Source organism: Chelonia mydas, chromosome 14 (assembly GCF_015237465.2).
Source record: "Chelonia mydas isolate rCheMyd1 chromosome 14, rCheMyd1.pri.v2, whole genome shotgun sequence".
Classification (NCBI taxonomy): Eukaryota; Metazoa; Chordata; order Testudines; family Cheloniidae; genus Chelonia; species Chelonia mydas.
In genome coordinates this window covers 18,148,703-18,172,119 of record NC_051254.2, presented here as the reverse complement: position 1 = coordinate 18,172,119, position 23,417 = coordinate 18,148,703, and the positions used below count along the sequence as shown (strand labels likewise).

The window sequence follows — 23,417 nt, the reverse complement described above, 5'->3', positions numbered from 1 at the left end:
ACAAGAGGTTACAAGCTCTTGCAGGTCGCTGGCAGAGAGGGGATGGTGAATGTGAAAGTGGCTTTGTTTGGATGTAGGCTTCTTTAATTCAGCTAAACTTACACACCCATGCTCACTCACTCAGTCACACACACATGTTTTTGGACTTAAGGGGGGGGGGGGGAGCACCTAGCACATCATAAAAGGCCAAAAATAACAGCAGAGTGAGGCAAACAAGCCAGGAGAGGGTCTGATGTCATCCTCGCTAGGCCTAGCAGCAGTGAGGGGGGAATGTGTCCAGAGCCTAGGAGTCTTCCCAGAAGACATTGATTACTCCAGAATAGAAACCCAAGCTCTGGACCTAGGCCAGGGGTTCTCATAACAAATTTTTTGGTGGCCTCAGAGTGTGGCCACCAAATCTTGCTGGTGGCCGCTCTGACCATTTTCCCTAAAATACTTTAGGAAAAACAAATAAATATGCACATACATATGTCCAAATCATTGTAATTTATCTACATAGGGTTTTTTTTTTTTTGAAGACTCAATAATAAAAATTAATGTACGGTTGTCTCTATTCTTTACTGGACTTAAACAGAACAGAAACACAAATAATGTGCTTTGAGCATTCTTGTGTTTTTTTCTTGTTTCCTTTGCTTTTTTTTTGGTTGCTTTTTTTTTTTTAAAGACTTGCTAGCTACTAAGTGTACTGTGGAAAGTGATATTAACAAACATACAAATATCATTTTCACAGCAGACTTACTCATCCCCGGCAAGCCCGGGGACAAATTAAGCCCTGGGTACAGAGGCAATGGGGACCAGAGGCGATGGGGCACTGGGAGAGGCAGCGGGGGCCAGGGGATAAGGGGGTGAGCTCGGGGCCAGAGCCTGGGGGTGGAGCCCAAACCCCCTTAGCTGGAGCCTTCCACCTGCCACCCCAGGGCTGAAGCCCAACCCCCCTACTCCAGGAAGTTGGGGAACTCACTGGCTGCCTGCTCCTCCAGCTTGTGTGTCTCCAGAGGAGGGCAGGGTCCAATCACTGCTGGTGGCCCCTGGGGAGGGGTTGCTGCTCTGTCCACACCACCCCCCCGCTCCCCCCAATCACTGCCCAGGAGGCTGTGGCCACAAGAAAAATCCCTGGTGGCTGCATTTGAGAAACGCTGACCTAGGCTGCAGCTCCCAAGACCCAGGCTGATGGGGAGGGGGTTGAACATCTTATAAGGTGGCAGCTTTTTGGCTTCTACTGGAGTTTTTCTCTAAAAACTGAACAACTTTGGCTGTCATTGCAGGCCCTGGTTCCTTCTGGAAAGGATGAATTCATGAGCTACTTTAGTTTGGGAGCCCCAGAAATAACACACTGATCCACAGAGCAGAGTTGTCACGTGTGGGTTGGAGATGCAGTTTAGATATTCCCCCTTTTAATTTACAGGGTTTCCCTGATCAAGCCACTTCCAAACAAAGTGGGGCACAATCAAGGTTTACACTGGTGCATTTTGTAATTGCCCTTTAGCAGCTTACAGTTGCAGTGTTTCCTTACAGGTAGCATGAACCTGCAGCTCTGTTAACATGTGGGTGTGGGAGTGGCTGGTTACAAGGCACTTTTTTTTTTCTTTCTAAATCAAGTAATTGAATCTTTTGATACCCACACGCCACTTCCTCCCCCCGCCTCCACAGACTCTTAATAGTGACAATACAGTGGAACTTTACGAATTCTCCCTCTGCTAATCCACAAACGCAACAACGGTCTCTCAAACCAGGCAATACTGTCCCATTTATGAACATCAAGTAGGGGGTTGTCTACACAGGGAAATTTACCAGCAGAACTACACCAGTATAATTATCTCTGCAACTATGCAGTGTAAACCAACACCCCCACCCCACTTTGTGTGGACACTCTTTCAGGATTTAGAGTGGCCTCTTTTCAGCCTAGCTTTTGTCCTTTGGAAGCAGCTGAAGCAAAACTGTAAGTGTGGTATAATACTACCACTACGGCTGAGTCAGTAAATTTCCCCATGTAGACAGGCCCTTAGTAGCAGGGTCTGTGCTGAGATCTCATCTCACTAAGACTTCATCAGTCTGACTAAATATTATGACTATGACACTTACAGGAAGGTTCCTTGGCTCTGGAATTCGCCTCCCTCCTTGCTGTGATTGATTTGCATCATCAGATTTCTGATGATCTTTGGGATATGATGCAAGAGCAGCCTGTTCTACCAGGCAGCTCTTGTGCATGGGTGTGGGAGGGGAATGGGTGGGGGTTGGGAGGATATTGCAGGAGGGGTCTCTGGTATGGGCCTTGTTGGACAACCTAATATTCCATTTTAAATTGCTTTAAATAAGCTTTGTAATGTTCCTAGACCCATAGTTGGGTGCAGTGAATGGTAAACCAAGCTAACTGCACTCCAAGGAAGCACCGTCTGTGATGCATTATCCGTTTTTAACCCGTCTGTCCCCTTCACTTGCTTGGCTAGGTTAGTCATTGGCACTCATGCTCAGGGTGTCTCTCAGCTTCCAAGCTACAGGGCAAGAGGGTGTTTGTTGCCATCCTCTCCCGTTGCTCTGCATCAGCATTTACTTCCCAGAGTTCCTCACTGCTCTTCCTTCACTTCCACAGGTCCAGAGGCAGTTCCCAGTTACACGCCAAGCATGACGGACACCCCCAGAGATGCTGGCCTCAAGCAGGCGGCACCGCCACGGCCCGAAAAGCCAGCTCCCGACTTCAGCTACGTCGGGATCGACGCCATCCTCGAGCAGATGAGAAGGAAAGCCATGAAGCAGGGATTTGAGTTCAATATCATGGTAGTCGGTGAGTTCCCGTCAGACGCTGCTCTCCCAGGAGACACCGGCTGTGCTGTGCTTGGTGGAGGACAAGCTGTTTATTTTATAGCTCCTTGGCAAGATTATTCTCCCTGTAGCTTCTATAGGAGCAGCTTCCAAGATTTAATGCTGGGATTCTTGCATTCGGAGTCAGCAAACTCCCTTCTACTTTAAGGGGCCTGGCCTGCTATCGGTTGTTAAAGCACAGAGTTGGTTGGGATCAGTGTTGCCAGGCACATTGTTTAGCATTTAAGAGTTTGTGCGCCCTTAAATCTAGTGGGGGCTCTCCACGGCTAGACCTCAGTGCTACCACGTGTAGTGCCCCCACTTGGGCCATGGACCAAGGAGTCTTTCTCCTCTCTCTTCCTGTTTAGTCCCCAGTGCAGTGGTTTGATGGTATAAGTGGGGGGCCAGGAGTAACTGCATGATTTCAACCTCTTCCTGTGAGTATGTACAGCTCCTAGCATAATGGGGCCTGGTTTTCGATTGGGGCCTCTAGGTTTTACTGTACTACAGATAAACAAGAAGTAAGCAGTGATTCTGCCCAAGCTGTACGGACAGTTTCCCCAGATCTGCTGCATTTACCTGGGGATACCAAGCGCTGTGTGAGATGGTGCTGCTTGTGAAACAAGGCCTCAGAGCAGGGCTCTGTTGGGCTCTTTTCCTGAAAGGCCTGGGGACGGGGAGGAGTTCAGTTTACAGGTGGGGTGTACGAGGCTGGAGATGAAGAGGGGTGTGCAGGACGTGGGTTGGAAACGGACACCATTATCAGGGTAGTTGCTGGGGTGTAAGCAAGGCCTGTGCAGCATGGCACAGCGTGGCCCCAGGTCTCTACTCCCCTGCAGCTGAATTCTCGATGTGTTATGATGAAGAAGAGGGGCTGTCGCTTTGCGTCCTGGTTGCCTTCCCCTTTCCATTGCTGCTTGGGTGAGGCACAAACCACTTGGCCCTCAGAGCTGGACTGGGGGTGCAGCAGCTTTATAAGCAGGGGAGGAAATAACACCGAAGATTCGCTGATGTAATTAAAGGACCCCAATGGGGCTGGCCTCATTTTGAGGCTCCTCTGGCTGGACCATTTGCCAGTCTGAGTGGCCTGCAGCATATAAAAGCTTACCCTGGTGCAATGTACACTGGGATTATAGCATCCCTGGTGTTTGTGGTATGTGGGGAATGGGGTGGAGCTTTGCTTTTCCCTCTTCCCTTGTGAATGGTGAGCTTGGTGCCAAAACCCGATACACCGATAGACGTTCTTGAGCTCTTGTTATCCCTTTGAGGCTGCAGTGGATAAAGGACAAGGAACTAGAGTCTTCCTTCGGTCCCCGGCAATCCCCACCACCACAACCCACCTGCCCTCACTTGGAGGCCACAGGTTTCCTTACTGCTGCTCTAGCTGAAGTTTTACTGCTGTGGTTATCTAAGTTTCCCTTTTATAAGCCTCTAATTTAAGAGGTTTACAGCTTGGCTCTGCCGAAACTTGCCTCAGGCTAAAACTGTCTGCCTCAGCAGATAGCAATTGAAATCTGAGCACATGGATCTGTAGGTTTGGTTATTAAGGGGGAGGCTTTACAGAGGAGCAACCTCTGAAGAAGCATCTGTCTATAAAAGAAATGAGCACGGCTAGTGCTATTTGTGCTCCCTGCGCTACCTGTAAAACTGTCATCGATGCTCCGTGCTTTGCAGTGGTACCCAGATCTAAGCTGCTCAGCTTGCAAAGTTCAAGGTGGTTTGCCTGGACCCGTGAAACTCCACCTGGGATCTGGAAGTCAGAACCCATTTGACTAGGGTGAGCATATGTCCCGTTTTGGCCAGGACAGACCCCTTTTTGAAACTTTGTCCTGGACGCCTGGCAAAACTGGGCATTTCTCCCATTTGCTTTTGCCCTAGGGGAAGTGCAGAGGAATGTTCAGGTAAGAGCAAACGGGAGAAATGCCCAGTTTTGCCAAAAAAAGTCATGATGCCCCTGATGACAGCTCGGGTGGGGGGCAATGCCAGGCAGGGCTCGGGCCAGCCCCCCACAGCTACACCCAATGTTTTCAGTTAGGGAAATATGATCACCCTACACTTGACTCCTGCATAATCCCCAGGAATAAGGGCTTGCAAAGCAGCTTGTCCTCAGTTCCTCTTGAGCAACTGTAAGCAGGACTTGGCCAGTCAGCTGTAGGTAAGCAGTTTCTCAGGTGACCGACCTGTGGCAGGGTACAAGGGGAAGAGAACACAACACCGAGTCTGCTTGGAGCGCAAGGCCTCTGGCATGTGTTTTTGTTTTGTTTTTTTCCTCTCTCCCTCAGTGCCTCCTGCTGGTGGGGATGGAGTGGAACAATATCTGCTCTCCCTGATGGAGGAGGGTGCCAAGCACTGTTTATCCTGGGCTGGCAAAGTACAGAAAGAAAGTCTGGGGGTCAAAGACGACTGGAGTAGTTTTGGCCTAACCTGCAGTGTGTGCTGGCACTGTCACTTTCCTCTGACATCCGCTCCCCTGGGAGCCTGATTCTGCACCTGGCTTTACAGCCCCCTGACATGTAGCTCTCTTGCTCTCTTTGCCCTCATCCCTTACCTGTACCTGGACAGCTGGCGCCTCCTTGCTGGTTACCCTGGTTAGCCCCAAAGAGCTGTGCAGCGAGCCCAAAACCAGGCCTGGCTCACAACAAACCCGGAACTTGGGTCAGAGTCACTGAGACTGGTGAGCCTGAGCCGGCTTTGCGGGTTACAATAGCTTCTCCCCAAATCAGCTGCAATTTCAGCAGACTTTCTGTCCCCCAAAGATCAAGATTCTTCATGAGATCCGAAGTTGCATGAATTGAGACCCTAGGCCCCTGGCAGAGCTGGACTTGCTTCTGCCCTGTCCTGGGATACCCTGAGTTCACAGCTTAGGGGTGTTGCCCTGTGATGCCTAGGAGCCACAACTCTCCTCTTGCCATCCGAGGGCAGGCTGCAGTGGGAAGGCACCTCTTCCTTCTGCAGTTCTGGTGGTGATGGGAGACTTGTAAGAGGGGCCCGGACTTGCCTTGGCAGAATGCCGTGTATGGTATGGAAGCCCATACCTCACAGTGGCTGGAAAACTCTGTTCTTTCCTTGGCAAGCTCCCGGCTGAGTATTCACAGGCCAGGGAATTCGTGGCAGCCTAAACAAGTGCTGAAACTCTCTGCCTATCACAGGAAAACACAGGGTATGCGACAGAGCGGGCGAGGGGTGCTCAGTGCATGTGAATGGGAGGGTGACCCTTGCAATGGATCACTGAGCTTTATAAGGACAGGTTGGACAACCACCTGTCGGAGATGGGATAGGATTACCTGGTCCTGCCTTAGGACAGGGGGCTGGACTAGATGGCTTCTCAAAGTCCCTTCTAGCCCTACAGGTCTAAGTCTGAGGCCCCAGGATGGGATCTCCCATTATCCCCTCATTCTCTCCTGCCTGACTAAATACCATGCCAAGTTGGGAGACAACAGGCTTCCTGAACCTGTACAGATAAGGGCAAGGGGATGGGGCAGCTGCTTATTTCAGGGCTCCCACAGAACTGCGGTATTACTTGGGGGTTGTCTGTCTGTCTGTCTGTCTGTCTCTCGCTCTTGCTGAATCTGGGAGTCTTGCCATGTTCCTAAAACTGTCTGGAAGCCACCCACAGGTCTCTGGTTCAGGCAGACAGAAGGGAGAAATGAGGAGTAGCCAAGCAGTTTCAGTCCTTCTTCCCGATGGGCCTAGTCTAAAGCATGCGCTCTGTGGAGTCCATTTGAATGCAGCTGAGTGGGATCCTCAGGGTTAGCCTAGTCATGTGGCAGTGCAGAGCACCCAATGAACCTCTATTGGAAAGCAACTTCCCAGGCAACTTGCTTACAGGAGCTGTAGAGAAGCACGCCTTCCCTGGCCACGTTCTTTCCAGTCAGCTCTTTCTTGGTCCGTCCTCTGCCTTTCTTCATTAGTGCTCAGCTGGGCAGCCCCACAAAGAGCCAGACAACACCCCGCTGTATTGCCCAGACATTTATCTAGGTATAATATGGCCCCCCACTCTGGCATTTGAGCACTTGCAAAGACAGGTACTACTATCCTCGTTTTACAGTTGGGGAAGCAAGGGGCAGTGAAGTTAAGTGACTTGCCCAGAATTACACAGGAAGCCTGTGGTGGTGCTGGCAGTTGAACCCAGGTGTCCTGTGACCCAGTGTAGTGCACTCAACACAGGACCATCCTTTCTGTAGAGCAAATCTCTCTGGGGATCTTTGCCACCATGAGCACTACTAATGTCCTCAACAATACTGTGGAGAGCTTCAATCAGATTCCTGGAAGTGTTTAACTTGTGGGTCAGTCTGGATTTCCCAGAACTACTTTAGTCCCCTAATCCCTGCCGCTAAGGTGTGGTTACAGCCAGGAAAAGGACTATGGAAAAAGTGGCTCCTTACTCTGAGATGTTGAGAAGTTGCAAAGTAACTACTTTCCTGAACAAAATCCGCATAGTATGTACTGACCAGAGATGGCCAAAAAGCTTCGCATTCCAACCTCCGTCTCTGCTACCCACTCCCAGGAGCTGCTCTGCTCTTTAGTGTTTTTCACTCCAGCTAATTAAACAGCGTTAGATGCAGGAACAGACTAGCACAGGTTGCAACAATATATCACATCTTAATTAGAAGTATATGGGAAAAACTAACAAGATCACAAATAGAATACCTAGATTAGCCTATTTTGTTTACACTTCAGGCATTAACCCTTCTGTTGCTTGATGAAACTCTGCAAAGGGCAAAACACTTGAACTGAATTTGCCCTGTGTTTCTTTTGCACCCATAGCTTCTCTGCCTACTGACAAAAACAAGACTTCCTCCTGTTGGCATTGCTAAAAGCAGGTGGGGAGAGACTATGGGAGAGCAAACCAGTGCAGAAGCTTTTGGATGCTTGGGGAGATGGGGAAGGGGGTATTTTGATCTTCTCGGTCCTAGAAGGGTGGGCATGGAGGTGGAGGTTGGGTGTGGGGCAGAGGCTGGGACTAAGCTTGCTCTGAAGTGCTTTTGCAAATTTAGTTAGAAGCTAGTGGCCCCGCTCGGTAGCTGAAGCCTGTCTGACAGTATTTTTCCTAGGAATATTCTAGCACTAGCATTGTGCTATTTTTCCTGGAACATTGATCTAAACAACAGAGATGGATTTAGCCCAAGCTGCCATGCGCTGCCCAAATCTGGCCCTTAAGAGAACCTCTGGTCCTGTTAAATGTGACTGATTTCTGGGGCCAGAGCCGATGCTTCATTAGTTTAGCTGAAAGAACCAATCTATCCCCAAACCTGATTTATTCCCCTTTGTGATCTCAGCCATAAACCATCAGGTTTTGTTTTTAGCCTAGTCCTGGATCATTAGTATCTATCCCCTGCGGGATTTATTGAAGAGCTTGGGGGAAGCTGTCTGTCGTGGTGGATGATCAAAAACATAAGATACAGTTTAGAGTGTCCTCTTTAATATCGGCTGAGATAAAGGTAGAAGGAGCCTTGCAAGGAATGGAATTCATGTGGGACAGACAGTGAAGGAAGCCTGTAAGTGAGCCCTCCAGTGGGCCATTTCAATCTGTAAGTCCCTTTAAGAAAATCTTTACTGAAGGGGTCATGGCGGAGGGAGAGCTTGTCTGCTTCCCATCCTCTTGTTAAGGAGGGAAATGGTTATTGCAGCCTTACAGGGGGCAAATAAATAATTCAAGATGACTGTGTGGCCTCTGTGTTGGCTCAGTTAAGGTTAATAAAGGGGTTCTGTAAACATTAGCCCTTCTGTGCTATGTGTATCTCTGCCCTTACGGGTCGTGTGAGCTGCTGTTTAGCGAACTGACAAACTAGCTATTCACATGCTCCCCAATGAGTTTGTCTAGTTGTGCCCAAATGGGCCGTGTTTTCTCTCTAGCGCGTCTTCAACCAAGTGAGATCTTGTTCCATATTGGAGTCACTTGTCTGACTTCACTCTACGGGGTGCCAGATCCCTGCGCTTTCCATCCCACATCTCCGGGCAATGTCTTCAAACACACGGGTTTTGTGTTCCACCCTGAACAGGGACAGGGGGCAGAGAACTGTATTGATTGCAGGAGGGAGCTGTTTCCACTGAGTGTGTTGCCTCATTACCAAGGATGCTTTCACTTTCAAAGAGGGAGCCAAAGTTCCAGTGATCCACACCCACGTGCTGAGGTCACTTGACTAACATGCGGCATGAGCAGGAGAACAGACCTGGGCTGAATGAGCTACAGGAACCACTTTGCTATGTCAGCCAGCAGGGGGCACAAAGCATGAGCCGGTCTGAAACGTTGGCTCCGGCCCATGTGTACCCAAGCCAATATGCAGCCATCTGCTGGTGTGAAGAAATATCCCAGAGGGTCTGGGAAATACTGTTAAATTCTGCAAAGAAACTGTAGGTATGTGCAAGGCCGCTGCCTGCGGAGTTGGCTCCACCCTAGTTAGCAGAATGTGTTCTTGATGCATGGTGGGGACGGGGAATTCCCATAAAGGTGAAATGGAGACAATTCTAACTCTGATTCTGACTCTCCCTGTCCTCCAGGTCAGAGTGGCTTGGGGAAGTCCACGTTAATCAACACCCTCTTCAAATCCAAAGTCAGCCGGAAATCCGTTCAGCCAGCTTCTGAAGAGCGGATTCCCAAAACCATTGAAATAAAGTCGATCACTCATGGTGAGTCTCTTGGGCATACATGCACCTTGCGGGGTGACAGAGCTCTGGGGGTGCCTCCTAGGCCAAGAGAAGCCAGAGCATCTTCTCTGTATCCACCAGCCTAGACCCCTTTATGCCAGAACACAATAATTTGAAATTGCTGGTTGTGTATCGTGCTTCGCAGGGGGAGGAGTTATATGGTCTATTGAGAGAGCCGAGCTGCATAGTGTCTTCTTTATAATGCAGTTGAAATGCCACTGATGTAATAGGATGCTGTATCTTTGGAGGGCTGCAGGTACCAAGAGAGCAGCCGCTTGGAGAGATCTCTGGTAGTAGGGCAAGGCTGCACCCTGGGCCTGTCTCTGCTTGCTGCCTACACCATCCCTTGGACATTTCTGTTTCAGATATTGAGGAGAAAGGTGTCCGTATGAAGCTGACTGTCATCGACACCCCAGGGTTTGGAGACCACATCAACAATGAGAACTGGTGAGGAGCCGGGAGAGGGGAACACTGCAGCCGAATGGCCCCGGGCTGTGCTGGCATAGGCCTTCTGTCATGCAGACCACCTATGAGGGTGGGGGCTCACTTTACACCACCCTTCCTTTGGCCCGGGGCATGGAATGGGCCGGGGCGCATTGCAAAGATGCGGATCCCTTGTGGCTCTCATTCTGCCCAGCTTGGTTGTTGAGGGGCGGGGAGGGAGGCTGGAGATGCTGAACAGCTGGGCTGGTGAGCTGCAAAGGGAAACCAGATAATCCTGCCAGCTTCCTTCCCCAGCAGGCTCCAGTGCAAAGGGCTGGGGTTAGTCAGCATTCTCTCTGCCAGGGGGTGGAGCCCAACCACCCCAGAGTGTCGCTTCATGGACAGGGCAGGTGCCAAAAAAGGCCGAGGAATCCTGCTCTTTGGGCAAAGAACCTGGCCAAATGGTGTGGAGATGGCATGGGGACAGCTATGACCCACTGGTGGTTAGTTACAACCCTTCCACACCCCCACACGTCTCAGGGCCATGGGGCAGAGCGCTATGTTGCGCTGTTCTCAGCAGGCCAAAGGCCAGACTCTGCCCTAGACTTCCCGGGAAATGGCCAGGCAGTTCCATCAGCAGCTGTTATAGAGCACCTTACTGCCACTGCTAAGGAGGCCACCCGTCTCCTCAGCCCCAGCATCCCCATCATGCTGACACAACTGATCACCTAGCCCTTTCTGCATCTGCTGGAGAGTTAGCAGTTGTGGGGAAAGTCCTTGGGGCAGCCACCGCCTCTGAACGTCCATGTGTCCCACTTGTGGGGATATGTGAGTGCCAAAATAATTATCAATATCTGTACATCCCCCCCCCCCACACACACACACACACCCACACGCTATGTGGTTATGTGGGGATGAGGATAACGCTGGAAGCATACAGACAAATTTGAGTGACCAATGTCTGTGGGGGAGGACACACAAGCATGTTTCTCTCTTTTTTTTTTTTTTTTTTTTTTTTTAAAGCCCACTCCGCTGCCCCGCAACCTCTCTCTAAATACAATGTCTAGGAAAGCACTACAAGCTCTGTTAAGCTTTCTGGGGCACTGCAGGTCTCCCACAGTCCGGGCAGTCAATGGCTAACTGCTCTGCTGCCTTTCTCAGAAGTGACACCTGGTGAAGGGTTATGGCTGCGATCCTGGGGTGGATGGGGAAGAGCAAGAAGATGGCAGGGCTAAGCGGCCAGGCTTTCCAGGGCTTATTTGACACTCCTGGTGCTGTTCACTAATATTTCTGTTCTGAAATGGGTCAGAGCCTAGTTGGTCACAGGATGCCCATTCCTGCGGCAGTAAAGGGGCTACTATGGGCGCTAACACTTACAAAGCCTGCTTACCATTGTGAGAGTCTCGCATTTGGATGGTGGAGCCCAGTTATCCACGTGAAGTGGTTGCAGGCTCTGCACTGCCTCCTAGTGCTAGAGGCAGAGCTCACAGCCAAGAAGCTGAGCTCTCCTGCGGCCATACATCCTAGTTGTTCCCCTTGTTGAGTGCCAGGACTGGGAGGATTCCCAGAAAACTTGGCTTTAGAAAGGTGAAAAAACAAGATTTGCCATTCACACAGGACTTGGGGGATTCTTTACTTAGCTGCCTGCAGCTGTGGTATGAAATTGGGGGCCCAATTCTGCAAGATGCTGAGCACCGTCCACTCCCAATGACTCCCCCTTTCAGAATCCAGTCCAGAGGGTAGCCTGTGGGTGGTTTTAGAGTCCCTGCATGAGTCCTGTCTCACCTGTGTGTATGTCTTTCTGCATAGCTGGCAGCCCATCATGAAGTTCATCAATGACCAGTACGAGAAGTACTTGCAGGAGGAGCTCAATGTTAACCGGAAGAGGCGGATCCCAGACACCAGGGTGCACTGCTGTATATACTTCATCCCAGCCACCGGCCATGCGTATGTATCCGCCTCGTTGGGAGAATGATCTTTCCTACTGAGGATGGCGTGTGTATGTGTTTGTGGGTGTGGGGTTATGATCAAGATTGAACCTACTTGTCTCTCTGGTGCTAGCTGTCTCTGTCTTTAGTCTTCCCCAGAAGTTGCTAAGAAATTCAAAATCGCTCTGGTTTGTGTGACCTTACAATAACTTTTTCCAGTCAGTCATCTTTAGTGCAAATACTACATCCTGTTTAGCCAGGTTCTGGTCACTTCCTGTACGTTGAAGCATGCACACATTGACTGCTAGGTGCTCTATGTACAATCCCACACAAGTAACATATCAATGCTGTAATTCCTAATGCTTATAGCTAGCTCCTTCCCCATCTATAGCTGTTAGTATTAACACAAAGCAGTCCTAGCCAGGCACAGGTAGAACAAATATGCAGGCATCACTTCATTTTTTTTTTCCCCCCCAAGGACCAATCAAACAGTTAGCCAAAATCCCAAGAGTCCTTGTGAGTAGTGGCTAGAATCTGATGGTAATGTGCTTGCCAACGTTTAAAGTGCCTCCCTACCATGCTGTCCGTGGTTGTTAAGCAAGGCTCCAGTTGTCCGAGCAGTATAGAGCAGATGGAACAAGTTGGTACTGAGCCTGAAGGGGGTATTTAGAAATAGAGCTTTTAGCCTGGAAGTGATCATGGCCTGTTTCATATGTAGCCTCATTTCTGTCCTTGGCACCTTTAAAAAGCAAGTGTCCAAGTGTCGGGACCTAGAATTTTCATTTGGTTTGTGGCGATTCCTTCGCTCGAGATCTGGCCTTGTCTTCTGTATAAACAAGGTATGAACTTAAACCTATATAGTTATACTAGTCTAACCCCCTGTGTGGACACTCTTGTTTGGATATGAGTCACTTATTTTGGTTTCACATATGTCACTTGGGAAGGGGCTTCAACTCAACCAAAAAAAAAAAAAGGCACTCTTCGACTAGAGTAATTGTCCCGGCGTGGAAAGTTAGACAGGTATAACTATACTTGTGTAACTGACGAAACTTTCCCATGTAGACAAGACCTTAGAGTGCCCTTCTCCATTGGCTTTAGAGAGCAAATTCCTTGTCAATGTGAACGGCCCTGCACATACATTAGCATAGAGCAGAAGTGGTTGCATACGTGCAGTTTGCAAAGACCCTGGGGTCCTTGGATTGTCTGATTGGGCTGTGAGCTTGGAGTCTTTGTCTGTTGTAGCCTTCTGTTAGGGGCAGAGGGAGCCAATGGAGTTGTCTGCCTCGGGATGATCAGACCTTTTCTAGAGAAGACTCTAGGTCTGGTGACCTTGCAAATCCCACTCTTCAGCAGAGGAAGAAAAGGAGGCTCTGAGCCCTCTGCTTGTGTGCAAGGAGCACTGGAGCTTTAGAAGGGGTGACCACGTGCATGCCCTTGAACCCTTAGCACTATGGCTGTGCCACTGACCTGGCCGTGCATCCAGCAGCAGGAGTTTGCTAATGCAACTCTTGAGGTGGAGCAAATGACCCATTCCACAGCCCACTCCCCCATCCCTGGGAAAGCGCCGTCATTCTGTGTGTGGCCGTCGTGTGTGTGGGGGAGGGCACTGACATGTTAGGCGCTCATCCCTCTGCCTGTGCCTCTCTAATGGCATGTTCTGGTTTCTCTCACCCGGCTGCTCCCAGGGTAGCAGTGTTTGCATGGAAGTCTGATTCTCTGCTTCCTCCCCCCTCCGCCTCTTCCTCCCTCCCTCTCCCCTCTCTCTCCAAAGAACATGTGTTTCCAATATAAGAAAATGGCCCTGCAGTTCGAGAGGCTTCATTACCACGCTGCACGCAACAGGCTCCTTCCCCTGCAATAGCCTTTGGCTGCGTGTAGCCTGATACCCCAGCTGGGGGTTAGAACCCGCTCGCTTGGCTGCCGTCTCAGGTTGCTTCTCCTAGGGCCACGGTTTCCTGCCCAGGTGTCAAAGAGGACATCTGGCTCCTGACTTTCGCCTCCCGACAGAGGATGCATATATGCCGGGGAACAGCAGGACGCACTGAGGCCATAGACTACAGCTCGGGGGGAGGGAAGACCTTTAATGGGACTGGGGAGTGGATGGGAAATGCTGGCTCTCTCGGAGTTGTAACGTGTGCCATTTGAGTGCCTGATGCCACTCTCTGGTTAGTTTCACATCTAATTTCTTATTGCCATTGGCACTTTCCTCCTGCCCTTCATAATCTCCCCTGCTCTCCTAATGAGTTGCCCCATGCTCAGAGATTATGGGCTAGCACGGGGTAGACTCTCTCTTCCCACTGTCGAGTGGAGTATTGTTTGAAATGACCATAAACCTTTTCAGAGAGTGGTGAGCTGGGAGGCATCTTCCCATAGTTTTATGTAAGCAAGGCACATCCCTTCATGCTGGTTTTGTGCATCTCTAACACAGCTGTGAGCTGCAGATGCTAGTGTAACCCACACACCTTCTAGATATGGTGTTCTGTCCCATCTAGTGGCACCGAGACCGCTGAGAGAGCGATTAACGAGTCTGCTCTGCAGCTTTAGCTAAAAGCCGTGTGGCTTTTAGCTCATATAGTAGAGACTCATGCGTTTCGCTCCAGAGTTCCAGGTTCGATCCGGCCCGCCGATGACCAGGGTCTGTCACTGTTACACTACCGCTGTCTTGAATATGCCACAAGTGGAGGGAACTGGGACTAGAACCCTGGTGCTTCTGCTCTCAAACCTCAGGCCTCTATCACTTGAGCCACCTTAGCGGGTAATGACAGGTATTCCTTTGCACTCTGTGGATCCCCACTGGGGGCAACATCACACAAATCCCAATGGGACGGATCACTTGATGATTCCTGTTCTGTTCATTCCCTCTGAAGCACCTGGCATTGGCCACTATCAGAAGACAGGATACTGGGCTAGATGGACCATTGGTCTGACCCACTATGGCCATTCTTATGATGCTCACCAGAGGTGTCCCCAGAAGGGATAACTCTCTGGATGTGGTGGTTCAACCTGTTGGGATGCTTCTGCCTGCATAACCTGCTTTTTAATTTGGATCACAGTTTTTCTTGGCAGCCAGCTCCCTCTCCCCGTTCTCACGGACGCATCTTACTACTGTCAATCGTTTGCACCGGTTACAGAAAATGTGGTAGCGGAATTAATCCCCATGTCATTCTCAAGTGTCCTCCACTGTTCAGATTGTCCTTTTCAGGGGCCTTCTGCCCCTTCATTGACGATGGGGAATGATGCAGCGGCCCTGCTGCTTTCCAGACCTGATGACTCAAGGGCAGAGCATTACTCTTTTCCTCCCTTCCCAAACTGCACAGCAAGGACTCCTAGCACCCCTTTGGCAGCATGTGACTGCTTCCGCAGCCAGCAGTGTGCAGGGGGTTAGTTTAACCTGCAGTGCCTTGTGGAGATGGGGACTGGCTTGGAGTTGGTTCTGCTTTCTGTGCCAGTTGCATTTGGATTAATACCTGATCCTCTGGAGCCGTTCTTTTTGTCATTGTCATAAACATTTAACATACGTTCAGAACCCACCGAGACTGGTGAATCCCTGAGTGACTTTTACGAGACTGCTGAATATAGCACTCTAGTCTGTGAGCCAGAGATGTCCTATCCCATGATAGCCCTCACCCGGTAGACTGCTTGCTTCCATTTCAGACTCTGCTGTAGACGTTGAGTAAAAGGTTTGTCTATTCCTCCCGTAGAGTGGAACCCAAGAGTGAATCAGCTGATGCCTTTTCCATCTCCTAACGACACATCCTCAGCTCTGTCTCCCATCAGTCAGGAGTCCAGGGCAGAGGAAACTAATCTAGTGCGTGCCCTGCCCTCCTCATAAGGCCCCGGTAAAATGATGTTTGCAAAGACTAAGTAACATGCTGGCAGGGGCTTTTGTCCATGGACACAAAGCCCCAACTACTTACCACCCAATAAATTCCACAGCAGGCTCTGCATGATGTCTGGAAGGCATGGCTTGACTCTGAAAAGTGGCTGTGAAATACGGCACTTTCTCACTCACCGGCTGTGCAGCCCGTGTGTGTTGGAGTCGCTGCTTCTGACTGTACTGACACCGTCCAGTTTCCTCTCCTGTTAGTGTCCCTGCTGTTAGAGAGGGAGCTAGATTCAGTTCTGGTTTGTGCCTCAGCAGTTTCCTGTTGCGCACTTAGATATGTCTACATGTAGCTTGCTTCCTGCATGCGTAGGCAGACCCACACTAGCTCTGCTAGTGACTTGCCCGAGTATGTCCCCACGGGGTGGGATTGTGCTCAGGCGTCTAGCCCAAGCCACTGCCCATGCCACAGCAGCCATGTTGCTATTTGTAGCACACTAGCTCGAGCAGAGCGGGCATGCGTCTGTCTGCCTGTGCCGGGAAGCACCCTCCCAGCTTCTGTGCAGAGGCACCCTTTCTGGCGGTGGTGGGGGGGAGCCCTGTGTGACTCCGCACGGGTGTTTTGCTCAGTGTACAAATCAGAAGATTTTATTCCTTGCTGCTCGTTAGATCTGGGACGCCACTGACAGGGTATATTCTGTGTTCCGTATTCTCAGCAGCTTTTATTCCTTAACTGCGTTTTAAGGGAACAAGCAAGAGCCGAGTCTGCCCTACAGTGTTCCTTCTAATTGTTTACATCCATGTGCGGAATGAATTTTATGTGCACCAGTATGGAGGTGATGTGTGGCAGGGTAGGGCAGAGGGATTCGAAGTGGGGAGGAAGCTCAGGGCTGGGGATGCAGGCTCTGGGGTGGGGCCGGGGATGAGAGGTTTGGGGTGTGGGAGGGGGCTCAGGGCTAAGGCAGAGAGTTGGGGTGCGGGGAGGTGAGGGCTCTAGTAGGGGATGAGGGGTTTGGGGTACAGGCTGCCACAGGGCTGAGGCGGGGAGAGAGGACTACCCCCAGCCCTCTTTCACCATGGCAACTCCGGGGCTGGGGGAGAGGTGCTTCTCCCTGCCACAGCCCTGTATGCCCCAACTTGTTCCCCGCCCACCCCTACCTCTGTCCTCTCCAGGCCCCTGTGGCTGCGCGGCCCTTGGTAGCCTGCTGCGTGGCCGCGCAGCTTAGAGGGAATTTTCCTGCCCGATCCCACCTATGCTAGCGAGCCCAGGTGTAGATAACTTGGAGGGGCCATACACAACCCCAGCAGTAATACTCCATTCCCTCCCCCACCCCCAAACTTTGTGGGGCTGAATAGTGGTCACTGAACAAAAAGGAAGGACAAGGTTTTATAGCCACCCAGTGTGTATATTTCAGTTCGGTGGAACAATCCCCCACCACAGTTCCACTCAGCTGTGGCCTGTCCTCTTTCCCTAGAGGTCCCTTTGCCTGTCAGGCAAAGGCAGTTTCTCTTGTACATATTCAGTCACAGACCTGGCCTTCCAGAGATCATACTGGAAAAGAGTTAAAATATAATCAATTGCCTCTTGTGAACTGCACCCACTGCCTGCTTATGATTCTGGAACGCAACACTGATCACAAGAGATTCTGCATGTTTTTGTACTGTGATCATCCATCTTTTCTTGCATGCTTTATTCAGCAATGAAAAAGTTAATGGGAGAACCAAAATGGTCTTCCTTAGGTTCCAGAATCAGTTGCTTTGCTCCTTGCAATAGGGAGCTGGGGATGGACTCCCTGATGCTAGAGTAAGCCATCTCTTCCCACTGCTACTACAGTGGCCATGTCTATAGTGCACGTAATATCTACGAAAGGGTTAATTTGTGCGTAAGCCAGCTCCCAGTGCTAGTGACTTCTCAGGTGCATTGAGCCAATGAATTTTCATCTGCTTTAATATTTGTAACTTAGTCTAGAGCTAGAGCTTTCCTGGCTAGACTTCCAGTTAAAGGGCCTCCTTTGGGGAAAGTCCCACGGAACTGAATAGAAAATGGTATTTTTCTATAGAGTTCTTTTTAAACTGTCCAATAGAATGTAGTAGCAAATTGTATAGGATGGTCCAAAAAACATAAAGAAAAATTATTTGCTCTCTGTGAAGTTCAGTTACTTCTCTAGAGTTCTATTTGTTTAATCCCTGTGACTTTCATTTGATAGGAGAGTAATAGCATTTTCAAAGCACTTTATAAAGGCAGCCAATCAAGCTTTCTAACAAGTCAATCAAGCTTTCCCTCCCCTGTGTGGGAGGGAGGGAAGTGTTCCCCACATTAAAGGTGAGGGGACTGAGACAGAGGTTATACCGTGGTCCACACACCGGTATATTGTGTCAGTGGCAGAGCTGGGGTTTGGCTTCAAAAGACCTGGATCGTCTGTCTTATTACTGGGCCCTGCTGCCTCTAGGCTCAGAGCTCGCCCTGTTTGCTCTGCTACTAACAGGGAGCTGTGTCAAAGTGTAAATCCCCAGCAGCCAGCCTGGCTGTCCCATGCCCTGTCCTGGTATCAAGCCTCGAAGCTGGAATGCTGCTCGCTGCAGTGGTGTAGGAAGAACTGCTGTTTGGGAAAGTCTGCTGACCTCGGTTCTCCAGCAGTCAGAGGAAAGAGCTCAGCAAGATGCCAGGAAGCTCTGCCGTGGGGACTCTGGGAAAGCGCAGGGCCCCACAGTGCACAAAGCTTACTCTGTTTGGTCTCCTCTGACAGTGTCTTACTATGGGGGAAGGTGGGGGAGTTGGCGGGGGGGGGGGGGGTTACGGCTTCATGGATGCACTAGGTCTACTGAGGTCAGACAGGGGACCTGGCTGATAATAGAGAAGAGTTTGCATCCCTGAGTCCTGCTGCTGACCCTTCAGTCAAAAGCCTCCTCACTGACGTACAGGTTCACACCCCAGCTTGTGAGAGAGCAGAAGCCGCAGCCAGTGGATTCAGTTAATAGGGTTTTAGAATGGTCACTATGGGCCAAATCCGCTGCTCAGTGGAGCTGCAGAGAATTAGACCCATAGATGCCTTTCCTCCCAACGAGTGTTACAACCAGCATGAGAATTCTTACGCCCACCACTGAAATGCAGCCACTTCTGGAGGGAGTCCTCTGCTGCAGTGTTGCATCTGTGTAGGGCAGGAAGTGGAGACGAATACCCTATTGAACTGAAACTTCAGTGCAGGGGGATTGAATTGGAATTCGTCTGCTATGATGGGGTAAAAATCTTCTGATAGACTCAGGGCCTTCTTTTCAAAGACCACACTGGGTGAATGCTGGGAGCAGTGCAGCCTGCCTTATTGGCTTGCATTTCTGCTCCTCCAGCCTCTCCTCTGGTCTTTCACACCATCTCACCATTGTTAGTGCAAGAGCCACCTTCTGGGCAACTCTTGCCACTTGGAGCAGCTTTTCTGTATCTCTCTATGTCCCAAGTCTGCCTGTACCTCTCTCTGGAGAGATGCTGGTGTTGCAGCTGTGTTGTTTGTCTAGTTAGAGCATCGAGGGGAAACCAGTCACTGGAAGGACACTACAGATTGAAAGGTGTGTGGGGCTCTTAATGCTGTAAGACCCTTAAGATCAGAAAGGATTGGGACCTCTGTTTTAGGGCTTGTACGAAAGATAGCAGTGCCCGGTATTGCTGTACAGGAGCATTGCTGCACTGCTGAGCTAGAGGGAAAAGCATCAGTGACTGAATCAGAGTGGGCTGGTGTTATGGGGAGGGAGATGATCGTAATCTTGCAGCTGTGTGGGCTCACTCAAGAGCACCTCCTCTGCCTCCTCACCCCAGTATTAAGTGTGCACAATCTCGTATATTGTACATAGGAGACTTCATGACTGGTCTTGGCCGTTAAGAATACCTCAGCACCAAGAGGAGATGCACTGCTGTTGCCCAGTCACCAAACCCCACTGGGATGGGCTAAGCATGGTGCGTAGATGCCAGCAGATCCAAAGCTGTGCAGCTGGCTGATGTCGGAGCTGGGTGCAGATGGGGATGTGGGCTAGATGTGGCTTGGCACGCTGCTGTTAGAGTAACAAAGGGCACCCCGGCCCCCTACAGCTCAGTGGACCAAGGCAGGCTTGATAACTGGGCTCCAATTTTTAAATCAGAGTTAAAATTCCAATGCACTTCTGATTGTGACTCAATCTGCATTGGCCACATACACATCCCCATCTTCCACCTAAAACAAAAGCTGATGAAAGAGGCAGGAACATGCTGTCGACGGGGGGAGAGACTTTTAAAGGGGAAAAGCTGTTTGAAAAATTGCAAGGAGAACAGGAGGGAAAGAAGTCCTTGGGGAGAGAAACATAAGAGTGATGCTTCCCAGGGGGGTTGGCAAATGTATTCTGCAGAGTTCTAAACAGCACTCTCCAACAGCAGTCTGCTCAGATGTGTCCTTGGGGGGTTTCCTTTCCAAAGCCAAACTAATTTCTTGCTTTCCTGGAGCTCAGGGCAATCTGTGACTGCAGAGTTTGTATTAGGACCTTCCTCTCCCTAATGCTAACGATGTGATCTCTAGGCTTTTTGGTGTGTTTGCCCCACTCCCGCTGCTCTCTGTGGAGTAGAGAGACCACAACCTCTCTTGTGTTGAATCTCTCCATGTCCTCCATGCATTGTGGCCACAGCTGCACTGTGGCCAGCTGAATGTAGAAAAGGAATTCTAGCCTTGCACTGGCCACAAGGCATCTGAATGAGACAATGTTCGCAACTCAAAGCTAACTCCTGCCTTTCACAACTGAGATTGCTACAAAGTTTTGTGGCAATCCCAGTTGTGAAAGGCAGTGGCTAGCTAGCCTGGCTCCCAAGCGGGAAGTGGACTTGCCTGCCTGGGAGGTGAAAGGCTTTGAGTTGCCAATATTGTCTCCTTCTGTGAGTACAGAGGTGCCAGTCTCCCAGTTTACAGAATAGGACTGGGGTTTAGGAGAGCTGGTGTGTAGACCCAGTTCTGCCACTAAGTTGCTGTATGGCCTTGGGCAAGACATGTTGGCCACTCCGTGCCTCAGTTTCCCCCACTGTACCTTGGGGATAAATGCACCCCCATCTGTGAGGCAGGACAGCGAGGCAAGGATTGATTCATATGAAGTTGCATTAATTTAGTGTTCGCCCTTTGGCTCCAGCACTGGCCTGGCTGCGCCCTTTCCTCATACTCCCTGCCTCCACTTCTACCCTGGCGTGCTCTGGCCAGTTTCAAGCAGGCAAATTCCTTGGGATTTCCCTCACCCAAGGGGCTTCAGTGCTCCCTGTATCCAGGCACTATACATGACACTGCGCTCGCTTCTTTACAGTAGCTTGTTCTTCTTACCACTCTGCTTCCCAGGCTGGCTGGGGCCTCTCAGCCCCATGGCAATGGCTTATCTCCCTGGCATCATGTCTGGCTGCCTGATGAGGTAGTTGGAGCGGGCAGGGGGATCGTGCCTCACTCAGGTCAACACAACTAGCTGCAAATCCAAATACCCAAATTGTGTTTGTTCTTCGCAAGGGGCAGGAGTGTTCTGGACCCCAGCAGCATCTGGGCCAAAAGAAACAATCCTGGCCTTGTGTTCCAGCAGTTTGCTCGGGTGGATGGAGTTAGCTCCCTTAAGCTGCTGGCCAGCTGTTAACGAGACTTGAGGCCACTCTTGGTTTTAGACAGCCTTCTAGCTGGGATCTTAAGAAGGACAATCATTTGGGTTGTGAATTCCTTGTAGCTTTGGGGCATCTGTTTTTCCCTTCATGCTTCATGTCCTCGCTAACCCCGCTGTGGAAGTAGAGTAATCTGTCCCACTGCTACTTCTCAGTGTGGGCATTAACCAAGTCATGCTTTGTATCTGCACTGGCTGGTCTGTCGTTTTGGGTGAAATTCACCCCTGTGCAGAGGGGTCAGTACAAAGCGTGTGGTCCTTAGGCCAGTTACTCTGCGCGGGGGTGGGGGATGGGGGGGAGGGGGAAGGGTCATGATTCCACTTCATTCTGATCAGGTGCCAGGATGGACAAAGTTTTATACAATGGGTCACCCTTAAACTGTCCAGTTCCATTGCACAAGGAAGGCAGGATGGCTTAGCAGACCGAACCCAGCCAGGAATGCCTGAGTGCTGATCCCGGCTCTGCGACAGACTTGTGTAGCCGTGACAAGTTCCTTAAAATCCTCTGTGGCTGAGAATCCCCATGAAGATAAAAATCCTCTCCTCCTTCACAGAGTGTGGAGGGTTAATAAATGATTGCAGGGCACTTGGAAAATGGAACCTGGGATGTTTCGGTATTTGTGTCCACAAAGCATGTGTCTGTCTCTATCCCCCTCTCATGCTTTTAAGAAAATGTTGATTAGAGAGGGATGTTCTCCAGCGTTACAAAATTACTCCCCCACTTCCCTAGGCTCTAAATACCCTTTCTGTGCTGGGGATTCTCCCCCTGAAACAGCCCCTACGTCGCTACTGTTGAAGTCTGATTCCCTTTCTTCTCTGCTGTGCTTTTAGCCTCCGACCGCTAGATATCGAATTCATGAGACGCCTGAGCAAAGTGGTTAACATCGTGCCAGTCATCGCCAAAGCCGACACATTAACGCTGGAGGAGAGAGACTACTTCAAAAAAAGGGTAAGGGGATGGCAGCCACTCCCCAGCCGGCACTTCTTCTCCCTCCCTCCCTACCTCCCTTCCCCACCGCCCCCTGCAGGGCTGCAAAGCCTAAGGGCTGGCCTGGAGCCCAGAGCATTCCTTAGGCTGCAGCTCTGAGTGATCCCATGTGGCAGGAGGAAGGGCCTTCGCCTCCAAACAGTTCCTTGTGTTTCCCTTGGATCTCTGTCAGCTCACAATGGATTTCAAGCTCTTGGTCTCCCTCTGCATGGCTGTTTTATTTTTTCCCCCCCCCAGGCTGTTTTTATGGTTTTTAGGAGGCTGGTCCTGCTGTATGTCGAGCCTCTGAGCCCTTTTTGGGGAGCTTATATTACTGCACAGCATCCTGCAATGATACAGAATCCAGGCCAAAATGTATGCATGCTGAGGTCCGCTTTGAGATTGACGGGGGAAGCAAACCGTGCAGTTCCCTTGATTGCATCAGCTGGAGGTTGGTGAGGTGGGGAGCCCATAAGAGGCTGTCTCAGTCTACAGCCAAGCGTGCTGTTTCCTCGTGGTGCCGCTGCTTTGCTTTGGCTTTCAAAGGGCTATAAATCCAATAATATGACCAACGATTTTGCTGCAGGCGTGATGGTCTCAGCATGCGCTGCAGAAATAAGCAAGCCACCAGTCGCCTCTTGGATTGCTGCTTCTCGAGTCTGAATTGCCATTCTGAGCATGAATAGCCTGGGTTTTGCCAACCCAATAGCTCAGCCAGCGTTCCATAAATACCCCCGCGGAATGCAGCGAGGCTGACGCAGGAAGGAAACGGGCAAGGGGCGGAGTCAGGTAAATGGCAGGGAAAGGGGTCTCAGGGTTGTCCGGCTGACTTCAGGATGTCCTGGTCCTCTAATCCGGTATTAACCCATAAGAGCCCAGCAGAGAGGGAGGCTTTGCATGTGGTAGCAAATAGCTTGAGGTGAAAGGGTTCATTGTAAATCCAGGCTCAAGGCAGTGAAGGAAAATTATGAAGCACAGCTAAATCCACATGCTCAAATGTCTCCATAAGCATCTGACTTGGAGCAACAGAAGCAAAGAGATTCCCAGTTTGATTTCAGCCCATTCTTACCTTGGGCAATATAGCAAGGCTATGCAGAGAGGGTTTGCTAACATTCTGCCTGGGGAGGGACTCTCGGGGTGGTGGGGAGAGCACAGATTGTCATATCCAGGTCATCGGGGGATGCTGTGG

General features: G+C 50.5%; 1 protein-coding gene across 9 annotated transcripts in view; it reads left to right on the top strand.

Moving 5' to 3' along the window:
• Window positions 1-23,417, top strand: part of SEPTIN9 (septin 9) — a 258,753-nt gene that overhangs the window by 222,059 nt on the left and 13,277 nt on the right. For all 9 annotated transcript variants that reach the window (XM_027834659.3, XM_043527816.1, XM_007072516.4 and 6 more), the window contains 5 exons: window positions 2,591-2,782; window positions 9,301-9,429; window positions 9,813-9,894; window positions 11,680-11,817; window positions 22,093-22,210. In XM_027834659.3, the coding sequence (XP_027690460.1) occupies window positions 2,591-2,782; window positions 9,301-9,429; window positions 9,813-9,894; window positions 11,680-11,817; window positions 22,093-22,210 (659 nt within the window). The remainder of the gene's footprint in view (window positions 1-2,590; window positions 2,783-9,300; window positions 9,430-9,812; window positions 9,895-11,679; window positions 11,818-22,092; window positions 22,211-23,417) is intronic.